The sequence below is a fragment of the Myotis davidii genome, unplaced genomic scaffold, assembly GCF_000327345.1.
Source record: "Myotis davidii unplaced genomic scaffold, ASM32734v1 scaffold27, whole genome shotgun sequence".
Taxonomy (NCBI): Eukaryota; Metazoa; Chordata; class Mammalia; order Chiroptera; family Vespertilionidae; genus Myotis; species Myotis davidii.
In genome coordinates, this window is record NW_006297821.1 from 2,561,924 (window position 1) to 2,572,885 (window position 10,962).

Below are 10,962 nucleotides of genomic sequence, written 5' to 3' on the forward strand. Positions count from 1 at the left end.
AACATAGATGTGAGAGAGGCACACTCACCCTGACTGGGGGGCTGGGGATCAAACCTGCAATCCAGGTATGTGCCCTTCACTGGAAATGAACCTGAGACTCTGGTACGCAGGCTGATGCTCTAACCACTTTGCACACTGGCCAGGGTGGGACTATCACATCTTAATGAGTTCTCCTTTCTGCCTCCCTTCTATCCAACTTGGCTCTGCCATCCTATCAGCTTTCTCAATCTCGAGTTAGAGCCCAGACACCCCAGAATGGCCCGCAGGACCCTTTTCAAGCACACCTCAGTCTGTCTCTCTGTTCTCAGATTCCACCAGACACTCCAGCTTCCAGCCTCACCTAATCACTCACCCTACTCTGAAAATATCAATTTCTTGCACACTTCCTTCATTACACCATCTCGTAAAGCCCCCTATTTTTCACCTCTAAGCATAACTAGTAGTAATTTCTAAAATATATTGAATACTTACTATGTGCCAGGTACTTTTCTAACTGGCTCACATGTGTGACCTCCCTTAATCCTCAGAAAAAACCCTATGATGTAGGGACTAAGATCCCCATTTTACAGATAAGGAGAGTGAAGTACAGAGACGCTAAGAAATCTGACAAGGTTACACAGCTAGCCAACGCTGGGCGGAGTGAGGATTAGGGTCAGCCAGTCTGACCCAGTGCTGGCACTCTACTTCCTCCCCCACCTCCAGTCACTGCTTCTCGGTAGGTCCCTCTGAATGAATGCGGTACTTAGCTGATAGAGTGATCTCCAGTTGCACAGCTTCCTAAATAGTCTCCAGTGTATTCCCTTGCCCCTCTGGATGTTCCCCTCCTGAACTTAATTGAGCTACTACTTATTGACTCCTCGGGCCTGCAAGGACATTTTGAATTCTAATCTTATGTTCTTATCACTTCCAGTTCTTTGTACTTTTGGTAGTCGGTTCCTCAAAGGTTTCTCTTCCTCTGATTTTTTTTTTAAAGTTTGTAACAAACACCTACTTTGTTCTTTTTCATTTTAATTTAATTAGACACCAGGGAGCTCATTGGAGAGCCTGCATTTCTTGGGCTTGGGAACAGTGAATTGAAAGGGAGAGGGACAGCGTGGCCCTCTGAAAGAATACTGGGACTGGGGCCAGGAAATCTGGGCTCTAGGCCTGACTCCGCTATACTGACTCAGGCAAGTGACCTCACTGCCTCAGTTTCCCCATGTATTAAAATGGTTAAACCCACAGGCTTTTGGGTCAATCTTGGATTTTGCTACTTACTGGCTATGTGATCTCTTGGCCAAATTGCTTAACTACTTTGAATTTCAATGTCCCCTTCTATAAAAACTGGACTATCACACTATCTGTGGTTGTGAGAATTACATCAAACATGTGAATAGCTTAGTCCAGTGCCTGAGACATCGCAGGCACTAATAAAATGTCAGCATCATCCTCATCTTTATGTCATGTTTGAGAACTAAGTAAGATGATGGAAAAGCTTTAGTAGCGGTCTTAGGAGGAAAGGCTTTAAATCAGGGTGGGGAATGTCCAGCCCGCGGGCTATATAAGGTCCGCAAAATCATTTGGTCTGGCCCTGCCAAGGCAGTAGGGGTGAGTTAATAAAATGTTTGACCAAATATAGCAGGCTAATTTTTAAGTTGATAATTTTGTATGGCCCGTGAATGATGTTACAAATATCCAAATGGGCCTTGGCAGAGAAAAGGTTCCCCACCACTGCTTTAAATAAAAGCCAAATGTATTATTCTCAGGTCTACCTCCTAGGCCTACCTCCTTTTTATCTTGCAATTGCACTGCAGTTCCTCACTCACTTTGATCAGAGGTCTTTACCAAAAGGCTTATAAGTTCCTTTAATACTTTTTTGCTTTTTTGTTTCTCTTTTGTTCCCTGCCAGGGCTCCTGCTTGTCTACACTAAACTGGCTTTGAGGCACAGCTTGCATCTAAGTTAGCTGTCCAAACTGCAGACCTTGGGAGTGCTCCCCCCACTGGCCCCGGCCCCCACACCTCAGAGGTTTGCACATTAAATCTAACAATTAAGCTGAAACACCCCCTTGGTTTCTGCCCCAGCAGCCTGCGGGGTGTGCTTGCACGCCCTGCCTTCACTGAGAGGCCTGAAGGTGCCCAACGATGCCACTGCCCCATTCCGGGGAGCCAAGGCCGCCCGTCCTCCACAGAGCCCTGTTCTCTAATGTCAGCCCCACCCACCACCCACCTGTCTGCACGCAAGTTTCCTCCCGTTCTGCAGGCTGGTTTTGCCTTCTGCTGAGCTCTCTCTCTGCGTCCTCACCCGGTTCCCTCTGGCCTACATGAAGTGAAACTTTCTGGGGTCTGACATTCCAAGCCCCCCACTGGGCGTTTCTCATCTTTGTTTATCTCATCTCTGCAGTATCCCCACCCCTACTTGGATGTTCGTTAGCTTATTTATTAGACTTTCTTTTCCTGCCTGTTTCTCACCCATTTTTTTCAGTGTGGGTGTATCAGCCTTGTTGGGAGCTGGCAGCCTCCCTCCTAGCTCTGACCCTGGCCTGGCCTCCTGGCTTCTACCCAGCTTGAGCCCAGTCTTTGTTGCTGCTTCGGTCCAGAGTTCCCTGGGGGCAAGGCTGAGAAGAGGAAAAATGATGCTTGATTCCACCGCAGGCAGGAAGAGGCTGAGGGAACCTCGCGCCTGGCCTCCCACCGTTGGAAGCGATGTGTTTGAAAAACAGCTCAGCACAGAGTCCACTCTCTGCTGTCCCTTTTTTTGCCCACTGGCTTGAGCCCAAACTTGTGGGAGGACCTAGATCCCCACCCAGGCCAGCCCCAGGTTGCTGGCCCTACCTTGTGCAAAGAGGTCCGCTCCACCAGCTGGAAGGGGGCAGGGTCAATTTTGCAGTCGCTGAAGTTGACAGGTTCATCTAGTTGCTGCTCCTCCCACTCCAGAATCTGAGGGTATGAGACTAGGAGGGTTAGGGAGAAGGGGCCATCAGCGGCCCTCACCTCCCTGAAAGCTGGCCTGCCCCTTTTCCTACACCATGGTCCCTCCCATGGGGACAGAAGCCAAGATGATGACTGAACACATCCCGGAAGAAACAGAGTCCAGAGTCCAGTCACACCTTACCTCCTCAGGGGTCATTTCACTTTCCAGGTCTGAGTCGCTCTAGGAGAGAGGGAGGGAGGCTGGCAGCTGGGGCTGGGGAAAGGGCGCATGTCCCCCCACTGGGGGAGGTCTATCACCCAGGCCCTGGCCTGCCCTGTCTAGTGCTCCTGAGCTGCAGAAAGAAGTGAGCACTTACTGCCAGGGAAATTCGGACCCGCTTCAGCTTGCGCTTGTCACATGGTTCCGACTTCTCCAACTTTGTTAGAGCCGAGGGGGAGAGAAGGAGGGAGATGAGAAGTGTGGTGGGGGGTGGGGGGGGAGGGTGCACTGCAAGGATAGAGCTGGCGTCCAGGAGGGCAGAAGGGCAGGAGAATGGAAGCAGGTGCTACAGGGCTACTGGAGAGGTTATCTCAGCATTAGAGGTTGAGCTAGACGGAGAGGCTCCAGCCACTCACCTCTGAAGCAGCCTCGGGGGGCGGACTGCCACAGAAGAGGCTCCTGAGGGCGATGCCAGCCTGCTCCACATTCCCTGTGTTCCCAAACACAAGGCCCTGGGGCAATGTCATCTTTGGGGGAGAGGGGAGGAGGGCACGGGGAGAGGCACCCTGGTTCTACCCCTGGTCCACTCAGGCAGCCTCTTCACTGGGATGTGCCCCAGCTCAAAGGGGCGCAGGGGCCCTTGTGTGGTCTCAGAGGCCGGGCTCGGCTCTGTGGGAGCGTGGAGGGGTGCTAGCGGGTGCTGGGCTCACCTGGGGGACTCTCTCTGAGGCTCATGGAGTTGCTGGATGTCCTCTTGAGAGCAGGCTTCAGGGGCTTGTGAGTGTCCCCCCGGGCTGCAGGGAAGCCCGAGCCCTCTGTGCTCACCTGCGCGGGCAAAGGGGCTGGTGAGGCTGTGGCCCCAGGACTCCTCTGGGTCGCCCTCCTGACAGCCTACACACAGTTAGGAGGAGGTGTGTGCGACTGCAGGGCTTGCCCTACCTGGAAGCGGACTGAGCTCTCAGGGCTGGGGGGGCTCTCCTGATCGGGTGGCGGAGGAGTCTGGGCGGCTCTCCGCTCCTGCAGGTGCTGCCGCCTGCGGGCTGGGCTTAGCTGGGCCGCCAGCAGTGCCACCACCTGTGAGCGCTCAATGGAGCCCAGGAGGATCATCGACTCTGAACAGAGCAGGTGGGAGGACTCAGGAGCCTGAGGACTCAGGACAGTGAGGCCCTCCTCCCCACCCCCAACCTTCTCCGGCACTCAGAGTGGGGCCTTGGACACAGGCCACACACCAGGGGGCAAGGCCTGCCTGGCAAATGCCTGCTATTCCTGTCCCCCCCCCCCCCCTTCCTGAGCAGCAACCCTGGGAGAGGCTCATAGCGCCTGGCCCCTTGCTGGTCTCACCAGAGGACTCAACTAGGGCCAACATGCGGCCCTTAGTCCTGTGCAGAGCCAACCGCAGGTCCCGGAAGGTGCAGCTGAGGGCCACATGCGGAACATCTCGCACCATGATGTCCTCCACTCGCACCCGGTACTGCCTGGGGGCAGAGAGAGGCACTTGGTTTGTGGTCAGCATGGGGCAGATAGCCGGAGCACTACCAGCAGGGCCATAAGGAAGGCCCAGAGCCCATGGGGACAAGGACTAAGGGCCAAGGAGTAGTCCCTGCCAGGGTATGGACAAGGCGAGCTCTGGACAGGGGGGAGCAAGGTGGCTGGTCGCCCAGCTTCACTGACTGTGGACCCTGCTGGAGTGGGTGTGAGGGGGTCCTAGGCCACCTTCTGCCCCTCACCCATAACCCCTCTGTTGCCCGGCCCTCCATACTGGTGGCGGCCCCAGCCCAGCTCAGGCAGATAAGGCAGTTTCTTGATTCGAATGATGCTGTCGTAGAGTGAGGGCTGTAGGCTCTGGGCTACAGCATTGGCCAGGATGACGGCGATCATGACGGGCAGGATGTGGGCGATCTGGCCTGTGAGCTCAAACACGATCACAGCTGTGGACACCGTGTGTGTCACTGCTCCTGCCAGTGCAGCCGCTCCTAGGGAAGCCACCTTTAGTCTCCTCAGGGTGCCCAGGGACCAGAGGACCCTCCCCACCTGGGGACAGTCCTTTGGGTACCCTCAGGGCAGCCCAGGGCAGTTCCGAGAACTGGGTTTCTGCATTTGAAGGAAGCCTGGTTCCTGCCAGCAGGGGGCACCAGAGCCTCAGACCCTGTGGGGAACTGGAACACTCACCCACCACTGCATAGCCCCCAGGCACAATCCGGTAGGTGCTGCTGTCCGTGTGAATCCCATCTGGGAACCAGGCGGCCATGCTTTCGCCCACCAGACGCCCAAATGCTGCTCCTTCAGGGAGTGAGGTGGGAAGAGAAATAGGTAGTGGAGGGGGAGGGTGGGAACACTAGGAAGAGAGAGGGTCAGAGGGTGGGGGAGGGTCCAGTGGGTCATTCAGTGCAGGGGACAGTCCTCTGGGGTGGGCACTGGGACGGGGGCTGGACCAAAACCCACTCCACGGCAGTGAGGGTATGGCCAGGGGGTAGCCAGAAGGTGGGAAGGGGAAACAGGCAACTGAGGACTCACCAATGACAAAGACAGGCATGAAGGCCCCACAGGGTACTGGGATAGTGGTGGCCAGGGCCGACATCCAGAACTGTAGTTGGAAGGCAGTTCAAACAGGTAGAGGTGCCACCCGGCTCCTGGTAGCCCCCAGCTCCACCCCAAGGACTCTACATTGCTTATCAGGGAAATGTAGATTTACCAGCTATCCCAGATTTCCCAGGGATGAAGGGCTCCAGAATCAGATGGCTTGGGTTTAAATTCTAACTTTGCCAGTAGTTATGTGATGTTGGGCCAATTATGATCCCTTTATGTCTCAACTTCTCATCTTTTTTTTTTTTTAATTGATTTCAGAGAGGAAGAGAGAGGAAAAGAGAGATAGAAACATCAGTGATGACAGGGAATCACTGATCGGCTGCCTCCTGCATGCCCCCCACTGGGGACCAAGCCCACAACCCAGGCATGTGCCCTTGACTGGAATCGAACCAGGAACCCTTCAGTCCACAGGCCGACGCTCTATCCACTAAGCCAAACTGGCTAGGGCTCTTTTTTAATTTTATTGATTTTTAGAGAGGAAGGGAGAGAGATAGAAATATTGATGGGAGAGAAACATCAATAGGCTGCCTCCTGCATGCCCCCTACTAGGGATTGGCCAACCTGGGCATGTGCCCTGACCATCCTGAGAGGGAATCAAATCGGTAACCGCTTGGTTCATGGGTCGATGCTCAACCACTGAGACACACTGGCTGGGCTTGGATGCCCATCTTTAAAACAGGGAGGCTAATAGTGCCTTTCCATAGCACTGTTGTAAGGCTTAAAGGAGTTAATATGTGGAAAATGCTGAGAACGGTGCCTGGCACCTAATAAGCCTGTGTAACATTAGCTATCCATTTGTAAGGAGCCCTACCTTCATGAGAATGAAGATGACCAGGGTGAGGAAGACATTGGCACGTGGAGGGCTCCAGGCCTGTGAAGTTCCGGGAGGCTCTAACTCCTCCACCAGGCCCTGGCGGACCCATGTCCGGTTGTCAAACAGGGTGACCAGCGTCTCTTTCTGTGACAGCTATAGGGGGAAAGGGTGCCTCAGGCTGGGGACACACAGGATGAAGGGAAGGGGCCCTTGGCGGGGCAGGGGCTGTTGGCTTTAGGAGGGGTGCATCCCAGAGGAAAAAGCACACGCTCCTGTTCTGCTGGGGTTACCTGTCCAGCCATGAACTGTCCCAAGCCAGGGGGGAAGGTCAGCGTGGAGATGAGCAGGGTCACGAGAGCCGGGAAGAGCAGGCGTCTAGAGGGGTAGGTGTCACAGCATCAAACACGGGCGGTGCACGTACTACAGGGGAGAGGCTGGGCGCCCTCACACCTCGGGGCGGATGTCGCAGCAGAGCTTGGCTCTTACATGAAAGCACACGGTTCTGAGAGAAGGTCCCCTTTGCTGTTCATGAGGTGACGGCCCTGAGGGTGGTGGCCACTGGGGTTATCATGAGCCCCAACAACTTTCTGTTGGTGCCAAACCCCCTCGGTGGGCAGCAGTGGCAGAAAGTCCACCCCCAGCTCTCGCGGGACACCTCTGAGCTGTGTCTCCTGCCTTTGCCCCCCGCAGCCCTAGCTGCAGGGCTTTGTGCGAGAGGAAAGAGGTTCTTCCCTGTCTGTTTCTCCGTGGTGACTGAGGCTGAAGGTCAGTGTTAGGGGAAAGAGGCTGGGGTCACAATGAAGTTGCCCGAAGGTGCCACAGGGAGCAGGCAGTCCGCTGCCCTTTCCCTGAAGGACATTAGTCCCAACAAAAGTCACGTCTCAGGCTTCCCCCTCCCAACCCTCAGGTCACAACTGAGAGAGCTGTGCTCTGAAGATTAAGAAAAAGTCTGGCCCACCTCCATGCTTCCCCGGAGGAAACAAAGGCTCATCCACTCCCCCGGAGGCCTGCTATCTGCGCCAGGCCAGGGCTAGGAAGTCTTAGCTCTGAATCCCTCTGCTACTGACTACAAATTCAAAAGTGCCAGTTCAATCCGCCAGGAAAACACCACTGGCTGATTTTCTCAATGGAGTGCCTATATTTTAAAAAATCCTCACCTGAGGGTATTTTTTCCCATTGATATTTTTAGAGAGTGAAGGGAAGGGAGGAGGGAGAGAGAGAGAAGAATTGATGTGAGAGAGACACATCAATTGGTTGCCTCCCGCGTGTGCCCAGACTGGGGCTGGGGATCGAGCTAGCAAATGCGGTATGTGCCCTTGACCCGGAATCGAACTCTCGACCCTTTGGTCCTTGGGCGGACACTCTAACCCCTGGGCAAAACTGGCCAGGGCTGGAGTGCCCGTGTTTGATTGGGCCACTAGAGGCCAGCTCACCTGTCACTCCCCCTCCCACCGCCCTGTGACCCTCACACACCCAAAGCCAACCCACTTTTTCATGAGGAAGCGGTTGATGGTTTTCTGCTTCCGCATCACCTGGACAATCTTCCGGTTCAGGTAGACAAAGAGCGCCCCCCCAAAGCCACTGGCAATACTGGAGAGGGAAGAAGCATCCTGGTAAGAGGGGTCTTCCCTCTTTTACCTCCTCCTCCCCCACAGCTGCAGCTCCCACAGCTCCTCACCCAATGACAGCAAAGGCTGGCAGCTCCTGGAGGTCAAAGGGGAAGTCAAGCCGGAACCGGGTTTTGAAGAGAGCAGTGATAGTCTCTGAAGGGAAGGCAGAGTAGCAGAGGGAGGCAGGTGTAGCATCGAGGGCCCCGCCTGAGCCATCTCAGGGGCTCCCCGCATCCCCCAGGTGCCCCCACCTTCATCACGGTTCCAGACCGCCAAGACCCGGAAGATGAAGGCACTGAAGGTGGCAGCAAAGAAGCCCCGCCAGTAGTTCCGCACCGCGAAGAAGGTGGAGGTGACCTCAATGCTGAACAAGACACCTGCGAGGGGCCGGGAGGGCGCCACTTCAGGCCGGGGCCTGGGCCAGGACTCAGAGCCAACGAGAAGGGTAAAGGAGGCAAGGCCCGGGGCAGGGCTGGGGGCTGCCCTGGCCGCCTACCTCCGATCGGTGCTGCAAAGCAGCAGCCCACTCCCACGGCACAGGCAGCGGCCAGCATCTCTGTGTTCCGGGATTCATTCTGGTGAGAGTGGTGGACGGGGAATCAGCTGGGCTCGGCAGCCCAAACCCTCCTCCACCGTCCTCCAGGGTACGCCTTACCTCATAGATGCCCCCGAAGAGGGAGAGGAACTTGCTGAGCAGCGCAGCACACATGCTTGCGATATGTACAAAAGGGCCCTGGGGGAGGGGGTCAGGAGGTGAGAGGGGAAGCAGCATGCCCTGACCCTGGCCTGGCTTCTTCCTCCACTGGGAGGGACTCCTTTATTCCCCAACCCGCAGTTACCTCTTTGCCAAGGGGCATCCCACTGCCCAGAGCACAGGTCAGCCCGATGACCTTCGCCACAAAGGTCTTGAGGGTGAGGTATTCCTTTAGCACCACGCCCCGCAAGATGGTCTTCATCTCGGGGATGCCGGACCCTGGAGAGTGGAGAGTCCCAGGAGAGTCATGTCATGGGCCTGGCGCAGGAGGCTCCACCTCTGCCCTTCCCTTCTCTTCCTACTGTACCGACAGCCTGAGGAGCCAGGATCTGTGTAAATCCGGCTGAGAAAGTGATGAGGACGACAGGATAGGTGACCCAGGCCAGGTACTGGAGCAAGAGGCTGGTGTTCAAGCCTCGAGACATCCACTGCTGAGCTGTGGGGAGAGGAAGTGCTGCTGGACCCCTGCGGGGCACACCCAGTCCCCGCCTGGCCACTGGGCCATATTGATAGGAGAGGCTGTCCCAGGGACTGTCATACAGAGCCCAGGTAAAGGGGCAGGGAGGGACCCTAGAGGCCTTCAGTGGGGGAGAGGTCATTGTAGGTAAGAGGGTCAGCTGGAGAGGGGAGGCGAGGAGTCACGGCCTATGGGAGTGGCAGGGATTTGTCTGAAGACAGGCACTCAGGCGGCCAAGTAGCCAAGATACTTGGACAAGTTTGGCATGGAGGAAGCAGGTTGGCGTTTCCCAGCCCGCCCCTGCCAGCCCTGTCCTCACCCTGCAGACAGGCGGCAATGGCATAGTCCATGGCCCAGCTGACCAGCGCCATGACGAGCCCCAGCAGGACCAGGAAGATCCAGTCTTCACCAACCCTGGATACTAGGAACTTATGACAGCGTACGGAACAGACTGGGAGCAGGGAAGGAAAAAACGGGGGGCTGGCACCAAAGTGCTCCTACCCCTGCCGCCTCCAACCCCCAATGGGCAGCTCTAATGAATGGCCTCTGTCCCCCGCAGTACAGCACAGCCAGATCCCCTGCCCAACCCCAGAGTCTCACTGCGGCACCGGGCACAGCGGCTCTGTCCGTATTCGAGGAGTTCCAGGGGAGCTGGAGGGGACAGCGGGCTCCTCCAGGGCTCCGGCCCTGCCAGGCGGATCCGAGCAGCTTCCTCTTTGGCAAAAGCCCCAAGGTCCTGAGTGTACCGGCCATACATCTGAGCAATGGGGAAAAACAGGGTTAGCAGCTCTGCGTGGCTGAGAGGGGATTCAGGGAGGGCCCTGGGGCCTCGGCTCCCCTCTCCCAGCCCCCAGATTACATATCCCCTCTTGAACCCACAGGTCCCACTTTGGCTTGGGGTGTGGGAACAATGCACATTGCAGACTGTGGGAGCCGTCCTGCTGGAGTGATGGGGACCGCTAAGGTACAGGGACACAGCTCTGGGGGTGGCAGAATAATCAGTCCTCTTATCACAGCGCTGCCTGGGGGAGAGAAGCCCCAGAGGAGGGGAGATGGAAAAACCTACAGCTCTGGAAGTGGGAGGAGGGAAGGTCAGAGAATAAGGGATGGTCAAGGGCGTATGGGTAACAATAAGGTCCTCAAGGAGCTGGGGGCAGCTGAGTCGGGCCTAGGAACAGGCGGGGCCTCAATCCTTATCACGTTCCTGCTGGGCCTCTGGCCTGTGACCGAGTCAGCTGTACCCCTTCTTCCCACCCTAATCCCCTTGTCCGTATTCTCCATCCCCCCCCCCCTTCCCTCTCAGCCTGCCAGTCCAGCTTCCAGCTGGGAGTGGAAAGTCTCTCGGGTGGATGGGGAGTACTGGGTGGCCTCAGCCCACACTGGAGCTGCCCTGAGTCCAGTGGTAGGCTGGGGGGCAGCAGAAGCTGATGGCTGGGCTGTGATGCTGGGGTGATGGGACCGGAGAGTCTCGGAGCTATGGCTAGACCTGCCAAGCTGGGCATGTGTTGAGGGGTGGGGAGGAGTAGATTCCGGCTGCCACCCGCAGAGCTTGGAGACACAAAGGGCTCCTGTTGGGACTGGGGGGTGGTGGTGGTGAGGGAGGGAAAGATGAGAGAGAGAGAGAGAGAGAG

General features: G+C 56.5%; 1 protein-coding gene across 6 annotated transcripts in view; it reads right to left on the reverse strand.

The window, feature by feature from the left end:
- Window positions 1-10,115, reverse strand: part of CLCN2 (chloride voltage-gated channel 2) — a 13,988-nt gene extending 3,873 nt beyond the window's left edge. The window contains exons 1-21 of one of the 6 annotated variants that reach the window (XR_001515542.1): window positions 9,932-10,114; window positions 9,651-9,782; window positions 9,182-9,310; window positions 8,960-9,093; window positions 8,776-8,853; window positions 8,617-8,695; window positions 8,372-8,497; window positions 8,189-8,273; window positions 7,999-8,100; window positions 6,801-6,885; window positions 6,508-6,663; window positions 5,625-5,694; window positions 5,280-5,390; window positions 4,870-5,083; window positions 4,452-4,585; window positions 4,050-4,222; window positions 3,821-3,935; window positions 3,527-3,600; window positions 3,268-3,327; window positions 3,093-3,131; window positions 2,813-2,931 (exon numbers count right to left, since the gene is read on the reverse strand). Coding sequence is in view for 4 of the 6 variants with exons in the window: in XM_006773631.2 (XP_006773694.1) it covers window positions 2,813-2,917; window positions 3,093-3,131; window positions 3,268-3,327; window positions 3,527-3,600; window positions 3,821-3,935; window positions 4,050-4,222; window positions 4,452-4,585; window positions 4,870-5,083; window positions 5,280-5,390; window positions 5,625-5,694; window positions 6,508-6,663; window positions 6,801-6,885; window positions 7,999-8,100; window positions 8,189-8,273; window positions 8,372-8,497; window positions 8,617-8,695; window positions 8,776-8,853; window positions 8,960-9,093; window positions 9,182-9,310; window positions 9,651-9,782; window positions 9,932-10,088 (2,358 nt within the window). In the remaining 2 variants the exon portion in view is untranslated. Of the gene's footprint in view, window positions 1-2,812; window positions 2,932-3,092; window positions 3,132-3,215; window positions 3,328-3,526; window positions 3,623-3,820; window positions 3,936-4,049; window positions 4,223-4,451; window positions 4,586-4,869; window positions 5,084-5,279; window positions 5,391-5,624; window positions 5,695-6,507; window positions 6,664-6,800; window positions 6,886-7,998; window positions 8,101-8,188; window positions 8,274-8,371; window positions 8,498-8,616; window positions 8,696-8,775; window positions 8,854-8,959; window positions 9,094-9,181; window positions 9,311-9,650; window positions 9,783-9,931 lie in introns of those variants that run through there. The other 5 variants (XM_006773631.2, XM_015570411.1, XR_001515543.1 and 2 more) reach the window with 5 other exon arrangements.
- Window positions 10,116-10,962: the final 847 nt, after the last annotated feature.